This window comes from Podospora pseudopauciseta, chromosome 1 (genome assembly GCF_035222475.1).
Source record: "Podospora pseudopauciseta strain CBS 411.78 chromosome 1, whole genome shotgun sequence".
NCBI classification, from domain to species: domain Eukaryota; kingdom Fungi; phylum Ascomycota; class Sordariomycetes; order Sordariales; family Podosporaceae; genus Podospora; species Podospora pseudopauciseta.
In genome coordinates, this window is record NC_085892.1 from 7,817,114 (window position 1) to 7,838,788 (window position 21,675).

Consider the following 21,675-nt stretch of genomic DNA (forward strand, 5'->3'; position numbering starts at 1 on the left):
CTGCTGGGTGTCAAAGTCATGCACGATGGAGGCTGGCTGCACCGCGACCTGAAGCCGACCAACATCGGCCTCATCGGCAAGCCGCTCCGTTCCGTTCTGCTGGACGTCGGCACTTCCAGGCACATCCAGGCGGGTGGGTCGTCACGGCCCGAGCCGGGCACGGTCGGCACGGTCGGCTATCTCGCTCCCGAGCTCGAGCTGGAAAACTACGACCACTCCATCATCGACATCTGGTCCATGGGCATCATCTTGTTCGAGCTGACGTACAACAACCAGCCGTGGAAGTACGCCATCAACCCGTGGCGCGATGGCGAGACCAACGAGGCGCTGCGCCCGTCCTTCCAAAGGAGCTATCAAAATGCCGCCGACGAATGGCCCATGGGGCACACGCCACCGGAGATTAAAGAGAAGCGCAATGCCGAGGTAAAGGCGCATGAAGAGCTCGAGGGGGCCACCTCTGACGATAGCAGCGACAACAACAACAACGACGACAAAGACAAAGGTGGCAGTATTGATGCCAGAGTTGTTCCGGAGAACCCAGTGGCATCAGACCGGCCCCGGAGGCCGCGGAGGCCACGCCAAACATATTGGCTCCCGACACCACCGCTGTCCGCCGAAAGCCTTCTGGCCGCCCCACACAGGAGGAAGCGGCGGAGGATATCCGAGGAAGACGAGGAAAAAGAGTGCCCGGCTAAGAAGCACGTCAGCTTTGCCCAAGAGGTCTCCGCCGCTGCAGAAGATGCTGTGTCCAAGAGAGCACAGCAGAAGGGCTGGAAGCGGCGACGGATTCTCGACGTGGGCGATGAAGAGGAGAGGGAGAAGGAGCGGCCGAGTAAGGTGCGAGTCACCACCGCTCGCCCCAGCAGCATATGGCTGCAGAGACTGCGAGCACGGCCAAGACGACCAGCTGGTTGACCCTGTACGGCTGGGTGCATTCTGCTGTGGATTGCACTGCTATGGTATAGGTTTCAGTAAGTGCACCTCGTTTTGGCGGACTTCCCCATGGTGGATTTCCCGGGCTGAGCAACCCAACATCTGAGGCCACCTCCTTGGCTACCGAGATCCCGGCTTTGGGCCACAAATGTTGTGTAAGTCAGCCGAAGTGCACGAGGGTTGATTCGCCCACAGTCAGTGTCAAAATGATGTTTTGGGCCCAAGTTGTTCGTCCAAAGGAGATGCGGGATAGGTGGGTTAGGGTTAAGTGCGTTTATGAAGCCCCTGCATCCGGGCATGTAGGCATGTGATAGTGGTGTGTTGTATGCTTGGTAATATTCTATATCAATTGTTCACTGGTCGTGTCAGTTCTGCACCGAAAGATTTCGCCAAGTTCCTTTCTGCTACCCAAAAGTGATTGTCAGGGGCGCATGGATCGACCAAACTTGGCTTTTCATATAAAATCATTGCATAGGTACTTTTCTCTTGGGTAGCATCAAGCCAATCTCGATGTCCGTCGTCAGCTCAGAGAATGGTTCTTGACAGTAATTTCGGCCACGGGCGGTTCTTGAAGTAAGGACTTGTGATTTTTTTCTTCAAATACCCGTCTTTGAGGGGTATGATGACGCAGAACAAATACGCATGTCCAGACAATCCATGCAATCTATATGCTCAGTCCAGAGACCTCAGTGCTTCGCTTCCAAAAAACCCTCTTGGTGCGATCCAACGGCCGCCTCTGGCTTTCCAAGTCATGTATGTACAACTCCCGCCGAAATATTCTCCCCCATGCCTTTTGGACTGGCTTAGACACCGCTCGCAAGTCTCTCGACAATGGCGTCAAAGTCCTGGTTGGCAGCCCCCGAGAAGTCGTGTTGCCAGTATCCATGGACGTCATGGATTGGGATGGTCGAGGTGGGGCTGTTGGGGGAAGAAGGACGGTTGGGGGAGTAGGCAAAAGCCATGCGGTTTCCTCCCCTGGGGCTCAGGAAGCGGGAGGCGCCGGTGTCGGTCGTCCACGAAGTGCATCCCTTGCAGAGAGCGGTGTACTGCCAGTGGGTGCCGTTGGACTTGGTGCCGGTCCTGAAAAGGGTGTACTGGGCGTTGTTGTAGGCCTGGGGGGTGATATGGCCACTGAAAAGGTTGTCAGCGCATGATCATCCACTTCACAAGTTTCCACCACTTACCCAGCCCAGCGAGAGGAGAGCACCGGCTGGTTCTGGCTGTTTCTCCAGGCAACAGTCAACGGGTTCCTGGGCATAGAGCCAGCCCAGGCAATACCGGCCCAACCGACATCGTTAGGAATGACGGCCTGGATAACGGCATCGTACGAGGTGTAGGTCTGGACGTTGGCCGGAATGGCTACGCGGTACGTGATGCCCTGGTTTACCCTGTACAGCACGTAGTTGGAAGAAAACACGAGGCCGGTGTCGGGGTCGCGGTAGATGGCATTAGCCTGCGCCGTCACTTCAACGAGGTCAGCACTCTGACCCCCATGATTTAAACAACCTCCACCACTCACCGGTTCTGCTGAGCAGGGCCGCGAGGAGCCCAAACCACAAAGTCCAGAGCATATCGAACCACGAGGTTGGCGAAGAAGAGAACCTTGGCGGCTAGGTGATGTGCGCGACAAGACGTGGAGGCGGCAGAGGGCTCTTTTTTAGTCTGGGTGGGACGGAAGAAGCCAAGTTGACCAAGACGGCAAGAGTACGGGGAAAGGATGCACTTTTGCCATGATTAAGTACAGCGGGAGGGCTGCTGTCGGCATCTCGACTGGATCGCGGGCGTGGGCAACCAAGCATCCCAGAAATACCAGGGCGGAGGAGGTTCGGAGGCAAAATTGCTGGCAAATTCTGAAAGCCAAGACTCTGAATGTACGCCTGTTGGACGGGTTTAATCGCGTGACGCCATGTTCTGGGGTACTGTTAATCTATTTCGAGTCGGAGAAGGTTGCTCCTCGAAGGGAGGAACGTCGTCGTGGTTTCTGCTGGGCCGTTGCAGGCGGTTGCGGGTTGTAAGTGACGCTCCACGGGGGGAAGGGCGGGGCGGCGCATGGGAGAGCAGCGGTCTTCCTTCCAAGATGAGCGTCGACTTTAGCCGCGCATATTGAGGGCGGTGGGAATCTGGGCAAACAACAAATGCCAGAGGCCAGCCTCCGAGGGATAAATGGCGTCGGTATATTAAAAGATCGTGCACTATAGCCCAGGGAGCCGCAACCCCGAACTTGGAACGGGAATTTCTCTCTACAAGAGCTTCATCAGAAAAGGGGGGGGTTGCTTCCAATTCGTTTCATTACCACGCTGCTATTTCCAGGTTCACACGTTGTCTTCTCCAGACACGTGGTGACGACGCAAGGGCGATGCGTGCGAATCATCTCGATTGTCAGCATCAACAACAATCGCCTCGAATCCGACTGGCTCGCCCTCGTGGCGACGACCCCCATCCAACCACCGTCACAGTGGCATCGGCCCCGAGTCTTGAACAAGAGGTCCCGGAGGCTGGATCCAAAAGGATACTACAAAGCGTCTCATCTTCTTACATTGCCTTGCTTCGTTGTTCCCTTCTGCTTTTATCCATGCCTGCGACGTCAGCCACCACCCGGGCTCCCGCCATGGCGCAAGACAGACGATATCCTTCGAGAAGGCTTCTTCTGGAACCCATATCCCGGGTTCACACCTCTTGGCGGGATAATATCGACAAGCCGCTGCCATGTGGTGGCGACGTAGGTCCTTTGTGCTGCCCCATGGAGTAACGTGATGACCGCTGTGTTCTGGCCAACCGACTACGACTTTCCCTTTTCTCCTGGCGAGACTTCAAACCTTGACGCTTGCTACCTGGATGGATACATGGTCGGTATATCTGCTTCCGAGAACTGGACATCCAAGTCACGCCTTGATGGATACATGCTACGTTGTTTGAGACTCCCTATCCGCGTCCTTTGCTAGTAGCTTGCTTACCCAAGCCTGTGGTACTTGGCTCATTGGAGACCAAAGGGCACTTGTTCAGGGGGGACAAACGCACGTGTATTTGCGGACACCACGGATGATAAGAGAGCTGAGATTGGCAAGTCTGATGAGGTTGAGGTGCTACAGATCAGTAAATAACTCCTCCTGCTTGCTGGTTGAGGGATTTTGGTAGAAAGTAAACCCATTTTGTCAAGGCGCCCAAGTTGCGAGTTGATGCGTCCTCTAGACAAGGCCTATGACCACTCTTTTTTCACCCGTTAATGCTCTCCGAACTAGACCCTGTTCAATCCTTTCCCAGTCAGTCGAACATAATGTCTGGCGTGACAGATTGTGAGATATGTGGTAAGACTTGCCCTCCATCGTCCGCGGAAACACTTCTCAGCTTGGAGAGCTGAGACTATCAGGAAGTTCCTCTCTTTCCTTAAACTTCAGCTTCAGCGATTTCGTTTTCTAGAGCAATCTCTTGTTGTGGGGCGAAGTATTCGTGAATTGGCGTGAAGTGAAGCCATGCACCGAAGCCAGCATGACATCTCCGTGACATTACCTACACCTCGTGCAAGTCCCGCAAGTGGCGGGTGATTTTATGGTTAGCACTGGCAGTAAACATGACGCTAATCATCCTGTTGGGTTGTCCATTGTGAAGTTTGACTACTACAGAACTGCTGATAGTGGCATTCAACGTTTCGACCATCCACTGTTCTGCGAGCTTCTCCCAGGACGTACGGAGCGGAAGCCTGAACACAAATCGAGCTACAGGAGGGATCTTGTCAGGGAACAATGTACTCCATGCTGCCTGCATGGATCTGGCAATAGTAGAAATCGGTGGTCAGCTTGGCGCGCCCTGGCTCCAGTACTATCAGTGTTACACACATACCATTCTTCCTTGCTTTTGGGCCCAGCCCAGCTTGGAACGAGCCTGATCCTCTCAGCCACTGGTGTTGCGTAATCCTCAGGCACCAGATGTCGCTTCTTCAAGGCCGTCTCAGCCTTCTCTTCGCAGTATTTCGAATAATCTCTTGACACCGGCACGCTGGTTTTGTCTGGTCGCTGATCCTCACACGGGAATGTGCGGTCATCAGGATCCAATCTCTTCTCATATCTGGCCCAAAACTTTGCGTCGGCGAGCCACGCAAAATATTCGAACCCAATGAAACCCTTTGGGGGTGGCACTGCTATCCACAGAGGTCCCATCGGTCGCAGCGTAAGTCGATCTCCAACCAGCAGCATACAGGTCGGCGCAGGCTTTTATTACCGGCCTCTTATGGAGCCTTTCAGCGGCATACTCGTCGTTTTCCAACTCGGGTACCTTTGAAGCCATTATGGCAACCATGGTGGAGCGTCGTTTGCGAAAATTGGCACGGATCTTCTCCTTGCCGATGACCTGAGCTTCAGGTTGGGCCATAGACGGCTTCGTATCATTCTCCATGGTGACGATCTTGTTGACACAAAAGAAGTAGATGGTCGGAAGAAAATTTGTCAGAAGCTATGGCAGCGAGATGTGTGGGGCGAGGTCACTGTCCTGGAAAATGAAGCGCAAAAGTGGCGAAAAGGGTTATGAACAGTGAATAAATTTAGCAGCAGAACTAAATCCTACCACTGTGTGAAATACTAGTAGGAAGGCCATAACCAGGAGCAACCAAAGTGTGGGCCTAATGAAAAGGTGGCATCAGGAGGCCTGGGAGCGACCACAAGATGGGACTGAAGAAAGACGCGAAGGGTGGTACGGCAACCGACACAACATATTTTTGTCTTCATTTCACATACATTATGGAACTCTCTTCATAACAAGAGAGAACCTATACGGAGCCCCCTATTTATCTTGTCAACACCCCGTTAATATAGAATTGAAGTATATTACGAAGCATAATTATTGTGGGTTGAAAGGTACTTGATGAGCTCTAAAGGATAACGCAAAGACGTTAAAAATAGTTAATAGGGCTTAAAAGATAGTTTAAGGGCTGTAAAAGATAGTTTAAAGACCTTTAGAATATAATTTAAACGCTTATGATTTTTCTTCTAAAGCCTTCTACTATATGATAAGAAAGGCAAGTAAACAGGGAGGCAGCGGGGCAGTAATAAGACAACATGAATATGTTCAGACAAGAGAATCAAAGCTCTCCGGGGCCCCAGCACACAGTGGCCTTGAGATCTATAAAGCTTCTGAATTTCCCAACCATTTGGGTCAAGAATTGGTTGCAGACTTGTACACCTTTCTACCTTGACACACTGGAAAAGTCTCTTGAAAAGCATCGACTACCCTCAAGTTCAATATTTGAAGTTTTCTAGACAATAACGACATTATTTTCTCGCTTTGTACGTCAAAAAGTCTCACGGAATGTGTCAAAAGCGAATAAGGCCAGTAATCGCATTGTCTTCAAGCCCCGAATCGTCCCGCCGCTCCCCTGGCCGGCTGGTAAGCACCGGTTTTATGACCACCGCACTCCCAACGGACCGCCAGCCGCTCCCCGCCACCAGCCAAACTCGAACAGTGGGACAATGCCGATGTTGAAAGGCTTTCGCACTCGATATCATCACCACCAGTGCGGCAGCGCAGAATCCCTAACTCCGGCTGGTCACCCAACACCTGCGTCGGTGCGACAGCCGGTAGCTTGAGCGAGCTTTCTCCCTCCCAATCTTCCCTCTACGGCGCGGCAGCATCAACTGACCGTGAGGAGCTAATGACATTACACGACGACGTGACGAGTCATAGTGTAGAAATCCCCCTTCGCACAAGACACTTCACAGCTTCGAAGCGGGCAGAGCTGCACAACGGGTCGCAGGAAAAGAACGGCGGGGGACGGGGGACTGAATCCAGGGTGGGTGACGAGAGAGGTCGAAGGGGGTGGCTAACAGAAGCTCAACAGCGAGAGTACATCAACCGATCACGAATCCCGCTAAGAAGACGAGACTTTCAGGTTCGGTTTGAGGGAGTGGCGTACCAGCAGATCACGTCAGGCTTTTCCAAGCAAGAGTCATTTAACAGAATACGGCTACCAGAGAGGAGACTTGCTAGATTTTAAGTTTGGGCAAGCTCAGCAGCGGGCATTCCGAGGGCGGCGGCAGTGATGGTGAAGGCGGGCGGGACCGAGGTAGAAGATCCCGTAAAACAAGGCATCGTTGCTGATGAATATGGCATGTGAAGAGACTTTTTGAATGAGTACAAAAGTGCAGAAAGGAGAAAGACAGAATGGACTACAGTTCTGTGTCGATGCCAACAGCCCGCACATGTGTTTTGTCCGATGCGTCATGACAGAGCTGGCGTAAACTCAAGTTCAAAAGGTAGCTCGGATAGCGTGGCAATGGACTGGAAATACGACGTCAGTCGCGGAAATAGGCCCTTGCACCAACACACCGATCAAAATAATCGCTGCTCTGGTCCAGGGTGCTCGCCCGAGCTAACAGCACCTCGAGGTAGCTTCCGGTCGGGTTGCTAAAAAGCTGGCTGCCACACGGCTTCAGACCTCCTGTCCCCCACAAGGGCCCCAAATGGGCCCCGTCATTCACACTTCCAAGAGGGAGGGTCGGGTACCTAGTCGGTTTCCCGACTGACTAAGCTGGCTGTGGACGGTTACAAAGAACGACTCGTCGACAAAGACACACCCCCTCTTTTTACTTTTTTTTTACATGTCGACAATCTTATTGTCAGCCATGGCATATTCCTGCAAATCCTATCATGGTATTGTCCCCCAAATCCTCCCTCACCCAACGGAGAAAGTACTTAACCATCATATTGGACCCCTTTCCAGGCAATATTTCCCATCATTATCATCATCATCATCACCATCATCATCGCCAACTCTTCACTACCAACAACACAAACACATATCCACAAAACCAGTCGATCTTATTTTCCTACTCAGCCCACAAAACCACAACCAGTCAGGACAAAGATGCCTTCCAACAACAACAACCACAACAACAACCCCTACTCCTCCTCCTCCTACAACCCAAACAACTCCTACTCCACCCCCCAAAGGACCCGGCGCAATGCCGTCGTAGGAGTTGACTTCCTCCCTTTCCCCTCCTCCACCCGCCGGAATGCATTTTCCGGACCATCCACCTCCACCAATAAAGCTACTGAATACAAGAGTAGCAGTGGCGCTTACTACCCATCTTCTTACACTTCTTACACTTACACTTCTTATTCTTCTTCTTCTTCTTCTTCTTCCAAGAAGTATTAAACGACCTCGGTAGTTAGCTTACTCCTGCTTTGAACAGCAGGGGAGGTCTCAAAGGGGTAATACCAGGCCTGGGTTTTGTGGAGAGGTAACTAAACAGAGAGAGAGTGAGAGAGAGGGAGAGAGGGAGAGAGAGGGAGAGAAAGACAAGGAAGGTAATTAGAAAAGACACAGAAGCAAAGTGGGTTTGACCGTGGTGGTCATACTTTGGCGAGCCTCAGTAGCAGAGTACTCCTGACCTTTTCTTTTCAGGGGGAGGCTTCGTGTTTGTTGGCGATGGTGATCGATAATCACACTCTGTAAACCTAAAAATATGAAACCAATTTCCTTTCTTTTCTTGTTGAAGTTACCTAGTTCAATGATGCACGTTTGACAATGCTATGGTTCCAGAGCCAAAGACTGATTCACGAAATTCAAAAGCACAAGAAGTAGGAGAGGTGAGAATATTTTGAATTTATTCATCATCCGCAGTCTCTTTTTTAAGATCTGCTTCCGTTTCCAAAAACTATGAATCCAAGCCCTTTGTTGAGCTGATAAATAAGAAGTAATGTATATACCACAAAAGAAAACAAAAAATTATCCAAGATCCACACCTTTTTTTGATGATCCCACCTGTTCAAAAATGATACAAACAACATGTAAATGGGTATAATGTTGGGCGCAGGGAAGGCAAATCGCTGGAAGTTGCCAAACCAAGAAAAAAAAACTCCAAAACTCCCCGCTTAAATCCCAAAGACCCAAAACAATGATGTGGTATCATGTCCCAAGAAATAACCTCACAACGCCGGAGAATGCAATGCAAGAAAGCCAGCCACAAACAAGCCAATGATGAGCCACCACTCCTTCTTCACAGTCCAACCAACCCCCCCTCTTCTCTCAGACAGCTCTAGTTCCAAACAGGAAGCTGCTGTGGCTGAGGGCCGCCTCTGCTCATCAAAAGCATCTCCAACCCCTCCATTCTCCCCCTCAGCGCATTGTTCTCCGTCTCCAGTCCGAGGTTTCTCCGCTCCAGTTGCATGATGTACTCGGTGGCTTTGGCCAAGATGGTGGCCTTGTTGAGCTTGGCCGCTGGGGAGAGACCGCCGAGGATCTCGTCCGCCATCATGTCGTCGGCGCCATTCTCCTCGTAGGCGCCGGGGTTCTCCATTCTCTGCGCCACGATGCGGAGTGCTGGGACGGCGTCGCGGAGCTGCGAAATCTTGTCGTTAAGGTTGGTGCGGTACCGCTTCTCGATCATGTTGTGGGCCGTCTTCTTGGGTCCGGCGGCGGAGTTGTCCTTGGAGGACCGGCGAGGGGCGGCTGCTGGTGGGGGGGAGGACCGCTTGGACGCGGGGAGGGGCTCGTCGTCCTCGGACGGGATTGAGGTCTTGCGCTTAAGGTTGCGGGATGGGTACCTCTTGGAGGCATCGTCCATGGAGGCAGCCATCTGCTGTTGTTGGGAGGGGAGAGGGGCAACCATGATGGGCGCCGTTTGGAAGAGGGGCGCTTGGCTGTCGATGCCTTCGGTCCCAATGACGGTGGCCATGGGGTTGACCGCGGGGCTTAGTGACGGGTTGCGGAGGTAGTTGTTGTTGCTGGTGGCGTTGCTAGTCAAGATGGACCCGTCAAAGGGGTTGGTCTTGAACAGAGCTTCGGGCTCTGGGGAGTGCTCGATCCTGTCCCAGTCAACCCACTGGTCGGCAGTGGGGTAGCTGAAGGAGCTTGAGGAGAGAACAGGAGAGATGGGGGAGATGGGGGAGGCTGCCGAGTCCGAGTTGAAGTCGGTGCCAAAGTCCTCAAAGTTGTCAAAGATGGGTGAGAAGTCAGAGTATGATTGCTGTCGATGATGTTAGCTCTCCTGACCGAGACATGTATGTTATAGTTACACATGGGTATTTATGCAGAGAGTCCAGGTGCGTATTGAACAGGGGTAGGTAGGCAGCTACACCATACCCCGCACCGTTCACTGCTGGGAAAGAAGATGGTGAAAGACACAAGGAAAAAAGGTCACTAACAAGCTGGGCAGCATCAAAGGAGGTGGTGGCATATGGGTCGAATGATGTCGACGAGTTGATAGTTAGTCCAGACATTGTTGGTGGTGTGGTGGTGGTCTGTCTGCTGTTGAGATAATGCTAGCACAGACGAAAGTGGCAAGTGTCAGTTGGGGTTGTGTGTTCGGGTGGTGTTGTCAATGACGTTGATGTTGATGATGGTGCTGGTGCTGGTGCTGGTGATGGTGATGGTCCGATTTCCAGCCTCAGGGACGGGACCTCGAGCTCTATTAAAGACTGAAAATGCCCTCGCTTCGTCCCAGCAGCTCGCCGCGCGCTCGGCACTCTTCGGGCGCGCATTGCTGGGCGGCCATGGGCGGCCATGGGCGACACTGGGGAACATGGCCGTCCACGGTAGTGGATGGTGGCACAAATCGGACCCTTGGGGCCAAACTGACCATTTCCAGGTTGACGGTCGTACGAGAGCAAAGTGGGCAGATTCCCAAGTGGTCCAGACTCTGAGCCAGCTCAGTGGCAGCTGCCAAAGGAGAAACCCGCAGCCGCAATACGTGCAATGTCTCGGCACCACCACTGCCAGCTGCCGTGTGATTGGTGCGGAGCTCACCGGTGGGTGGCCTTGGCGCTCCTCTCGGCAACACCCCTTCAAGACCCATGCTCCCGGAGCTTGAACAAAGCCACAATTCGATGAATGCCCTTTTCACGTCCAGACTCTACCATCCAGGAATCCAGAATTCCATGGCAGCTCTAGAGGCGTGGTGGCATTTGACAGTTGATCCCGATACTTCACGACTCCCCACCCTTTTTTACCGGCTGAAGGCTCTTCCCAGCTGCTCCATCAACGGGAATTGCCTGTAGCGTCGACCGGCGCCTTGCCTGGCCGCGGTCATTTCAAGGCGCCCGTTGGGAAAAGGCATCCGGTGCAGCGCGAGAAGGTTCCCCGTCCAATCTCCTCCCCGGGGCCACGCCTTGCTGTGAGGCATGACGGCTCGTTGTCGACTGTCATGGTGAGATGTTGATATGAGGCATCGACGATTCACAAGCCCGAAGTCCTTGGCTGGCGCAACAAGCGCACGGGATCGCCTGGTGACGCTGGCCGCGGGGGAACATTTTACTAGGTAGGGGGGCTATGGGTGGAAGAGCTGCGGGAGAACTACCAGCTTGAGGCGCCGTCCGGCAGTGAACGCGATACGCCATAGAGAATGTGGATTCTGGGTCGACTCTGGTTCGTGTTGAAGAAAATGGGTCGACTTTGCAAACTGACCCACTCACGTGGCCCGCAAAACATGTGACCGGACATTGCCGTGGAGAAATTGCTAGTCAACATGTTCCCATGCACCCAATTTTGGTGCGATGGCGACCCCAATACTATCTCGAGAAATTATCGTGCATAGCACGACTTTGCAAACTCCTCCGCGCAAGCTCCTTATAAGGGACCGACGGCTTGGCTCCAAGAACCGCACGACAATAAGAGATGACTCTTCCCTTTTGCACCAGGCAATGCCACGCCGAGGCAATATCCTGCAAAGGATCGAGATCTGAGTTGATTTCTAAATTCTCTTCATTCTAGGGTATCGGTGTCCCTTTCGGAGGTCGATCGATGCCAAGAAAACCGGTGCCCCCTTCCGGAGACGGGACTGGCAGTTGAGAGCCGGAGGGTATCGGCGGCCAGGTTCCACCCGAGCTGTCCCGACTGCCGGCCTTTCACATGAAAAGCAGAGCTAAGGATTTTATCATTGGCCGCTCGCGAGATTTCAGCTCTCCTCCCTCGCCGGCTGGTGGGGGAACTACAATGTGGACATGCAGCTCTTCAGAAGCATCAAGTGCCGGCTCGGTAACAACCCCCGTTCCTGATCGACATCCTGTGCATGAACTTTGGGCTTGATGAAACAGAACTTTTTCCTGGGCTTGCTGGGAACGCATTGACGACAATAGTATCCATCACAAGGGCCTGGCTGTCTGTCAAAAATGTTGCTTGGATCAACTGTAGTCCCGTACTGCTGGGTCCGGCTGGCGGAAGATCACCCAGGGTGGAGCTCTTAGTGGTGATCGTCAGATCGGGTGGATCTTGAATGAACCGGCCCCCGTTTCTCGTTAGATGGTGGGGCCTGTCTTCTGGGGTTCACGATGGAGTCAAACAAGGCTGGATCGCCGGTTTGATGAATGGTTTTGCCGAAAGCCGCAACGTGGGGTGGCCTCGAACTGTTGTTCGAACTGTTGCAGGATGTGTTTGGAGTTTCGGTGGTTGTCTGGTGAAGTGCCTCGTGGTGGTGGAAGGGAGGTGACTGGTCAGGATCCTGGTGGTGGAGATCTGAGCCTCTGAGGTCGAGCGCAGGCACTTCATTACATCACTTCGGCACATCAAGCACGTGGTTGTTGGCAAAGACAACGTTCATCGATGGCTGATGCTACTACCCTGGGAAACCAGCCCTATCGCTCTCAACGCCCGGTTTTGTTTTCCCATGCCCTAGGAACCAGGATGCGCCGACCGAAAGCGATCAATTCGTTGAGCTAGAAACGGTGGAATCCCGATGCGCTCGTTGTGATGCAATCCAGGCTCTACCCTTTCCCGACGCCACCATCCCTTCCCTATTCTACCAGGGAACCAGAGCAGTCCCAGGTAACAGAGCGATAATTGTCTCTGCCTAATAGCGACGGGTGAACAGGCTTCTATCGGTGGAGCGGCCAGGGCTCCTGGTTGTCGACGGGTACGAGTCATATCGACGAGACGAGCTATAGATCTCCGAAGAAGACCTGATATCGACAAGACGCGGCAATGTGATACGCCGACTGGGGCTGCCAATCGAGCCACGAGGAGGAGTGCGAGGTCTGGAGATAGGAATGCGGTACGTCGTGCGAGTCTCGGTGTAGCGGCTCACCGGGCTCGTAAGGTGGTACGTGGTAGTGCGACGAGCCTCGGTGATACGGGTCTCCTTGAAATAGGGAGAGGGGGAGGGAGCACGGCGGAAAGTGGAGCTGAGGAGTCGGGTAGGGGAGCGATATCTAAGAGGACTAGGGCTGATCCTGCGGGGGCGGGGAGCGCTAGTGATCCTGGTAGGGGAACGATATCTGGGAGGGCTGCGAGCGATTGTGGCGGCAGAACGATATCGAGTCGGGCTGGGGCTCAGCCTGCGGCTTCTGGTCGGGGTGGAGGTAAATCTCCGAGGCGAGGAGTTGCGCCGGTTGAAGTCCTCGACCTGCTCGTGGGCTCTCTCAGAGCGGCGAGATCTTGGAAACGGAGTTGAGCTCCGGTCCAGGTCGATGGTGATATCGGAGACGGGCATTGTAGAGGTTGTTTGGTGCGTTGTGCGCTTCTTACTGAATTGTTTGGTGGTTCGAGGAAGTTGTTGGTAGAGAAGACTCCTGATGAGTATATACTAGAAGTGTAACCCTCCACGACAGAATACAGTGGACTGAAGAGCAACAGAAGGTCACCCACTATCAAGTGGAACCTCATGACGCAGGTCCATGGTGATACTGGAGCTGTGAACACAACAGATTGTGAAGCAGCTTCTAGATGCTCTATCCTGCGCCAAGACGCAAGCTCCCCAACGCGTAAGTGGATACAACATATCCCAGAGAACCGGTGAGGAGGCCTTGCCTATTACAGGATCGGATTCTCGCCTCGTGGGATCTCGAGACCCGGCGGGACTCGGAGATTGTCCTATCTTGCAAGATAAGACTTCAGACTATTCACTTGAGAGCCTCATCATCATTCAAAAGAGCGTTTTGAATCTAGCTCCAATGACCGATGCCCGGACACATCTGATATGTTGGTAACGCACCCGACAACTCTGATACCGCGCTCAAAGAAGCGTGGACAATGACCACCGCGGCCAACCGAATCTTTCTCTCGTGGCCCAAACCACGACCAAACTCTTTATAAGCGCAATTTCCCCTGCAATATTACATTTCCTCAATACAGCATCACATATGGAGCTCTGCCTCTACCAAAGCAGCCGCCGGGCTTGCCCCTCCCCCAACAGCTCAGTCAGAAAGCACCCTCGAGCTAGACACACGTCCCTCCGGTGAAGAATGTATCCGTAACTACTCCGGCTACAACCAGTCGGGAAGCCTCCATGAGGAGTATCTAGACAGTAGAGAGAAAGAATATCACCGACGCGGTAGATACCTTCATCGCCACACCTCACGAGGGCTCCTCCCGCCGTCGCAGAGGAAGATCCATGTCGTCAAGTGATAGGAACCGGGAAATGGAAACTTGGATTGACCGAAGACGTCAGTACTACACTGATATGGAAGGCAACCCGGCGTTTGTGGTTGATGCCAGTGCTATTAGCAGTGGTGATAGCGCTGAATGAACAGAGGGGCGAGAGACAGAAGACGGGCGGAAAGGGAGGCGGCTGGAAGAGAGCGAGCGGGAGGCGGCGTCGGGGTCGTCTTTGCCGAGAAGGGGCGCAGGAGTATTCGTATGATGGCTTGGATATGCTTGATCGGCGGTCGTTGAGGAGGATAAGGGGGTTGGTTGGTTGATGAGTTTTGATCCGCTTAGGGGCTGAGAGAGCCTCGAAGGCGGTAGGTTCTCTGGGTGATGGTCAAGTATGGTGGTGGTGGTTGAGCATGTGTTTTTAGAGTAGAGTAGGTAGAGTTGAGCTGGACTTGACGATTGGTGAGCAATGAATGAATGTCAAGAGCAGATTAATAAGAGAAAGACTGTGATATGACTATTACAAAAGAAGAATGTGATGGTGTGACAGTTCATCGCCCAAACACAGTCGTGTAAACCATGTTTACACCGCATCCATTCTCAAAAAAGGGTTAGTTCACCAAGCAACAACCCCCTCTGACTAGGGTCATGTCAGAAAGTGGAGCCCGGCCCCTGAAACAATGTCATAAAGGTTCCGGTGCAGACAAAACATGGCAAGCAGACAAAAACATTGGAAGAAAGAAATAGGTGTTATGTTGAAATGTTGTATTATTGATTATGATGGGAAGCAAACCTGTGCAGAAGAAAAGATTAGCACACGATATACGACACTTATACCACTGACTCCTGAGACTCATCCCCCTTTATATACTCACGTGCAAGATTATCAACCGCCTGCACCCTTCTCAAAGCCGGAGTGCAACGAGAATGATCAGGTTGGGGAGCACGCTGAGGCTGCCAAGTAGTCATGGGAGCGGCAGCTGGAGTTGGATGTGGGATATTGACAATGCCAGGTTGTTCCCCCCTCGCAATGCGTGAGACAAAGGAAAGAGGGTGATGAAGAGAGGAACCGGCAGCCTGTCCCTGGGAAGGTTCAGGAGATCTGCGGTCAACTACCTGTGGTTGTCTCTCGACAGTTTGGAAAGGGGGGATATGGGACCGTCTGATCCGCTCGTCATCTTTACTGCCAGTGAGCAAATCCAGATAAAGGGCACTCATATCATGGAGATTTTCAGGAAGATCTCCCGGGGATGGTCCCTTGCCCTTTGGTTCCGTAGGCCGAGGCTTGATCTGCTCCCAATCACCAGAAAAGGGGCCAAGAATTGGCTGCTCGCTGGGAGCGCTGCTGCCAGCTTGGCTTGATCTGCTGGATTGGGACATAATGGTAGAGTAGGTAGTGAGTCTAAAGACTGGAAAGGCACTTGAACGATGTGATGTAGATCGTCACCGAAGGATGACTAGGTAGTATCTTTGAAGGTGTGGTCTTTACAGTTGGTTGTAGACAGGTTGCTTGCAGAGTAAACCGATAATATCAGGCCTCTCCGTCTTCTTTAATAGCATGTTGAGCGCTGGTTGGCTTCCAGAGTGTTCGGTGTTCTCTGTCCGTATACCCAGTCTCTTTGTTCTTGTTCACCAGGAGTGAAGCCATTGTCATGCCTGACAACACAGTGAACAAAGTGATTGTATGGTGTCCTGAATGCTCAACTGAACAAAGCGAAAAAAAAAAACGGATCTGCGGCCCGGGCGAGCCAAGAAGTACACCAGAACATCCCGAAAGCTCCAGCCATATCCCAGAGAATCCACCATCATGATTTCCAGTTTGTGAGCTACGGCGTGATTCTTGGATAAGAACGATCGGATTTCCGTGTCGGTCCGAGTATTTCCACAGTTCAGCGGTCTACTGGGCTCTATCCCCCGAACCGCCTTTAGCCGTAAATTGAGGTCAGCAACACCCTTCCGTCATGTTGGTGAGCCAGATTGACGGACTTCCCCAGAAGCTTGCACAAGCGACCTAAAAATGTGCGGTTGGTTATTACAGAAAGTCGCCGATCTGAGATTGCGTGCCATCGCTCATTTCAGATTTCCCGGATGGCGGGAGCAAGCCCTGGTAGAGACAATTGAGGACCGGGAACCAGTATGTGTAATGGGTTGGGCCCAGGGTCAACAAGGTATAAAGACCTCGGCTGAGACAGATGTTATTTGTCATTTGTTCTCTTCTCCAGGATAGGTGCCAAAATGGGTCTGAAGCAAACCGCAATCTTTGCCCTTGGGGTGGCCCAGGCCTGGACTGCATCTGCCACCAACAACAAGAGGCAAGCTACAACCAAGTATTGCCCAGGAAACACACAAATATGCTTTTCCGAATTCAAGGTGCCAACCCACGACGTCATCTACCGGATCGCTATCCCTGACGTTGCCGCCGCGCCGTTCGACGTCTTGTTGCAGATAGTGGCTCCAGTCTCCAAGGCTGGCTGGGCTGGCATCGCATGGGGCGGGAAAATGGCCACGAATCCCTTGACGGTAGCATGGCCGAATGGCAACACTGCGGTGGTCTCATCTCGTTGGAGCACGTAAGTGGATTTCGAGATACTAGCCGGCACTCGGGCCTTCAGCTAATACCCATGGCTAGGGGGAGAAACGTACCGGGCGCGTATGCAGGCGCGACGTACACAGTCCTTCCAACCACCAACACCAACGAAACACACTGGCAGTTGGATGTGCTGTGCCGAGGGTGTAGTGAGTGGGCAGGCGGCTCCTTGGACCCCAACGGTGTCAACACGCTAGCCTGGGCCAAGAATGCCCGTGTGGTCAATACAGCCACCAGCAACACGAGCTCTTTTGGAATCCACGATGGGCGAGGCGCCTGGTCTCATGACTTTAGCCAAGCCAGAATTCCAAAGGGTGTCTTTGATGCGGTCGCTTACGACCTGGAGAACCAACCGGTGTCCAGTTCCAGCGCAGCTTCGAGCGCGAGTTTCAGCACGAGCCTGACTTCGAGCTCAAGCGCTGCGGTCGTGTCAACATCGGTTGTGGTCCTTCCGCGGCCATCAACCACATCCACGACGGTCATAGTCGCTCCTAGCACCATTTCCTCATCAACAAGCAAGGCGGCAGTGACCTCGAGCTCATCTACCACCCCAGCCGGCCCACAGACAACATATGTTTTCATCACGACTAGAGTTTCTCAGCTTCCACCAAGACCAACAACGCCGTCTCCAAGTATCGTGACAGTGACGGTAACTGTCCGGCCGACGCCAACCACCACACAGGTCACCCCTCCGTGGGGAGGTGGCGGAGGTGGAGGAGGGCCCCCATGGGGCAAGGGTAAAGGAGGCGGCGGTGGTTGGGGGAAGGGCTGGGGGCGACGTCGGTTGGCTGCGAGACCGGTGGAAGAGGAGGAGTAGATTTCGCCGCGGAAAGGGAGTAGGAAGAAGACATCGAGAGAAATATATACTAGCGGCGTATAAATGGCCATCACCTCGAGGTTATGTTCCAATCCCACACAGCTATCACCCAAAGTTTACCGTTCAGACTCGAGAACGAACTCGTCGTCATCGTCAAACTCGTCATCCCAATCCACCTCATCGTAGTCATCGTATTCACCGTCGTAATCGCTATACCCCTTAAAGTCAGACTGCATTTCAGCGATACTTGTATCAAACTCGATGCTCCGAATAGCGCAGGTAAACTTCCCAGGCTCCCAGTCCTTCTCAGCTTTCACTAGCAGTACCTCTTTCGCGGGAAACAGCAGAGGTTTGTAGATTTTCGTGTTTGAAGAACCCTCGACGGAAGTCGACCATACCCGGGCGGTCTGCGGGTCAGCTTCTCGTTCTTGCTGACATTGTCGATTTTGTCGAATTTGAGCCTGTCTCTTGCTTCGACGCGTGGTCTCTTTCGGCTTCTTTGGGAGAAGTGGTCTGTGCAGCAGCAAAGTTGCACGCGTGGCCACGTGATCGTTCTTGGCGGTGAAATGCTCACTCTTATGTCAACCTCACTCCCCCACTGCACAGCAAACTCGTGTGTTGTTGAGGAATACAAGATGCTTTTTTCTTTCCAAATGGAAATTGGAAACCATGAATACAGTGCGGTATGTTTCTCAAGTCACACCGCAATCCCAGGGGCCAGCAGGTCAACTTACCGATGCTGGTGCTGTGGCGCCTGTGCCCACCTATCAACATCCATGACACAGAGCAGGCCAGCCCTGAAGCGGCACAACAAGACCGAGTGAAGGTCCCTTAAGCCACGCCGTCGAAGGATTCTCTAATCCTACATCGCATGAGCATGGACCTTCAAATCCCAGCAGCATACAGTGCTTGAAACGTTGGAGGAAGCCACCAACCTTGGGAACACACCCCGTTTGATGATTGGATATCCTCCTGCACGCCCGCCTCTTCCAATGCCTGGATCTATCTCTTGGAAAGGCTGGTTTTAAAGCATGGTGGTCTCCCTCACCGCACTATCCCCCACGCGTCGCGTTTCCCACCGTTGTCGATGGAGTCCACAACACCAGCTCCACCAGGGCCTGATGTGTCCAAGGCTTCGTTAGTGGTAGGCACGATATCGTTCCTGCACCTCATATCATGGACGCTGTATGCCGCTCGCATCTGGACTCGTATGCGACCGATATCACGCCTATTCGTCGATGATTATCTGATCACTCTTGCTGTGGTATGAGAATCCGCATCATTTGACCACCTAACTCCAAGTACTAATCATCTACTTAGCTCTTTGACCTGGCGTCGTATATTTTCTTGATGATAGCGGTTCATTACGGCATTGGTCGACATAATTACTACGTCCCGACAGATCAGGAAGTCCTTGCGGAAAAATGGCTGTTCCTCAGCCAGCCAGTCTTCCCCTGGAGTCTCGCCTTCTCCAAGATGAGCATTGCGTGTATGCTTATTCGGATTCGTCGGGATCAGCGCGTTTGGGCTTGGGGAATGTACTTGATCATGGCGTTTGTGGTGCTCATCGCCATCAACACAAACGTTTTCCAACTCTCACTGTGCCGACCGCTCTGGGCTGTGTGGGACCACAGTAATTCTGAGGCCCAGTGCATGGATATGACTGTGGCGCAAACATCAATCTATGTCAACTCTGCACTCAACGTTGTGACAGATTTTGCTTTAAGCTTGGCCGTATGGGGTTTCTGTCATAAAAACGCGGAATCATTGCCAATACTGACGATTGCTAGCCCATCACGTTTATTGTCCACCTACAGCGACCACTCAGGGAGAAGATTGCGGTCGCCTTCATGATGGGTTTGGGCATATTTGCGAGTAGTGCCTGCATTGCGAAAACCTTCCATGTCAAAGACTACGGTAAAACAGGTGACAGTCTCATGGATTGTGTACCTATAACGATTTGGAGCATGGTAGAAATGCAGCTTGCGTGAGTTTCCGTATCGCTGAGCCGCGTCATTATGCCCGACTAATCTTTCGTTGTCAGGATAATTGCAAGCTGCATTCCCTGTCTCAAACAACTCTTCGAACGAGGCTTACGACGATTCGGTCTCTTGAGCACCCAGCACGCTGGAGACTCCTTCACTGACAGCCGGAACCACCAGACCTATCCTGGGCCGAACTTCAGGACTCGCCAAGAGACAAGCGATGATTACGGCCACCACCTTACTTCGATACAACAGTCCCCACGCAGTCCTCGGTGCAACAAAGCAGCGAGGAACTCCGGGGTGGAGACAGAAAGCATAGAGAGCAGCGAGATACCCATCATGAGACCAGACTCCACAGGCACTGATCACATACAGACGCTGTCAGCATCACCCGGACGAGGATCATTTTACTTCAACTTTGCGGTGAATCCAGGTCTTAACCCAAACCGAAGGGATGGTAGAGGACCAAGGCCGGAAAGGTAGTGAGAGGAGGTGGCGTCAGCACATCTCTGTCAAATACCAAAGCCATCGTGAACAGAGCAAATATCATGAAATGTGCATCTCATTGGATCCATAGGCTGATCTGACTACACCCATCATGACAGTCTATCCCGGTATTCAACCTTGCAGCGAGCTAATTCTTTCCCGTCGGAAAATAATCACAAAGAAGAAGAGGTTGGCACTGCCCTTCTCAACCGCCAAGGTGAACTTGACATCTGTCGAATGTTCCTTGTTACCCCATTGATAGAGAGGCCCTTTCTTGGTCTCATGCGACAACTCACCATACCATCTACAGGCTAGTTCGCTATTAGCCATAAAATGCCACATAAATATGCACCGGATAGGAAATTTACTTCGCTTGTTGAAATAATAGGGCGGGATCTCCTCTGTGCAGAGCCAAAGCTTGTGCGTAAGCCTGAGAGACGTAAGATGTGTCATCAACGTATGTCTGGACTCAATAGTTCTCGTAGGGGTAGCGTCCGTGTGTCGACCGAAGGTCCAACATCCACCTCGCTGTCGCCATCTTCCCCGGTCGACCGGGCCCAAAATGTTCCGCGGCAAGTATCCAAGCGTCCCATGACTACAAAGAATCTTGAAAATGCAATCTGCTCGAGGATCGGTAGTGCGAGGTACAGGGGTGCACCTATGGAAGCCGAATTCGAGGGGGTGCAACGCACGTGGCTACGGACCGGCCCAGATGCGCACGTCTGGAGAATGAAGATATGGTGTTGTCGATGAGGATTTTCTGTGGGGGAAAAGTCTGAACATCGTGTCGATAACCTGAGATCTGACCTGCAGGTCCACCTGCTGGCGGCACACAGACGCGAATATATCGAAGAACCCCCCGCTTGTGCACATTGTCCACGTAGCTGGGCGAATTAGCACGCCAATATAATGGGACTGTCCGAATACTTGGTTGATTTGGTTCGGCATGTAGAAGATGAGTCCCACATCCCAAACCGGTGAGCCGCTTGGTGCCCGACTTCTGTGTTGAGGTAGCTTACTACCAACCTTGCGCGACTGGACCTCTCAACTCATGCATTGGGGTCCTACTATCTGTTGGGATAGCCAATGATTAACTGCTAGGGAAATGTTTCATTTCAGATCTCTGAATTAGTGTTTTCTACCCTGAGTGGTGGGTTGGGATGCATATTCCCATGTCACCTTGGCGTCCTCGGGGTCGCCTCACCCGAGTCTACCTGGGGAACAGCGGCTCCAAAACCACACGGGATCCCTTGTACCACCAAGATCACATTCATAACATTCAAAACAGTTTGAGATATGGAGAAACAACTCGCGGCCGCCGGCTTGAATCTGGACAGCAATACTTCAGTCCGCATGATTATCGTGATGGGTGTTACGGGGGCTGGGAAAAGCCACTTCATCAACAAACTCGCCGGCAAAAAAAGTCACAGATGAAGGAAACTCACTTCGTTCCTGTACGTACAACATTGCACACCCACTTGTCTTCACCATTACTTATTCCTTGCAATAACAGGTACGTATTGCTGTCGGCCGTTGTTGATCGAGATTGGCTCGAAGCCAGTTCTGGTGCTTG

The 21,675-nt window shown here is 52.6% G+C and overlaps 4 protein-coding genes across 4 annotated transcripts; 2 read left to right on the forward strand and 2 right to left on the reverse strand.

Annotated features, from left to right (window-relative positions):
- Positions 1-1,502: 1,502 nt before the first annotated feature.
- On the reverse strand, positions 1,503-3,140 carry QC763_121380 (uncharacterized protein). The gene is made up of 3 exons (XM_062908727.1): positions 2,453-3,140; positions 2,118-2,397; positions 1,503-2,064 (listed from the first exon to the last, which is right to left on the reverse strand). Exons 1-3 carry the CDS (start codon positions 2,502-2,504, stop codon positions 1,737-1,739), a joined length of 660 nt encoding a protein of 219 aa, XP_062771850.1. The 5' UTR covers positions 2,505-3,140; the 3' UTR covers positions 1,503-1,736.
- A 5,363-nt stretch (positions 3,141-8,503) lies between these two features.
- On the reverse strand, positions 8,504-11,256 carry QC763_121400 (uncharacterized protein). Its single transcript, XM_062908728.1, has 2 exons — positions 10,069-11,256; positions 8,504-9,890 (listed from the first exon to the last, which is right to left on the reverse strand). The coding sequence occupies exons 1-2, from the start codon at positions 10,141-10,143 to the stop codon at positions 8,961-8,963; spliced, it is 1,005 nt and encodes a 334-aa protein (XP_062771851.1). The 5' UTR covers positions 10,144-11,256; the 3' UTR covers positions 8,504-8,960.
- A 5,187-nt stretch (positions 11,257-16,443) lies between these two features.
- On the forward strand, positions 16,444-17,631 carry QC763_121410 (uncharacterized protein; the record flags this gene model as incomplete). The annotated part of the gene is made up of 2 exons (XM_062908729.1): positions 16,444-16,797; positions 16,857-17,631. Exons 1-2 carry the CDS (start codon positions 16,463-16,465, stop codon positions 17,629-17,631), a joined length of 1,110 nt encoding a protein of 369 aa, XP_062771852.1. The 5' UTR covers positions 16,444-16,462.
- Positions 17,632-18,241: 610 nt separating this feature from the next.
- On the forward strand, positions 18,242-20,424 carry QC763_121420 (uncharacterized protein). The gene is made up of 4 exons (XM_062908730.1): positions 18,242-18,895; positions 18,952-19,365; positions 19,422-19,618; positions 19,676-20,424. Exons 1-4 carry the CDS (start codon positions 18,719-18,721, stop codon positions 20,097-20,099), a joined length of 1,212 nt encoding a protein of 403 aa, XP_062771853.1. The 5' UTR covers positions 18,242-18,718; the 3' UTR covers positions 20,100-20,424.
- The last annotated feature ends 1,251 nt before the right edge of the window (positions 20,425-21,675 follow it).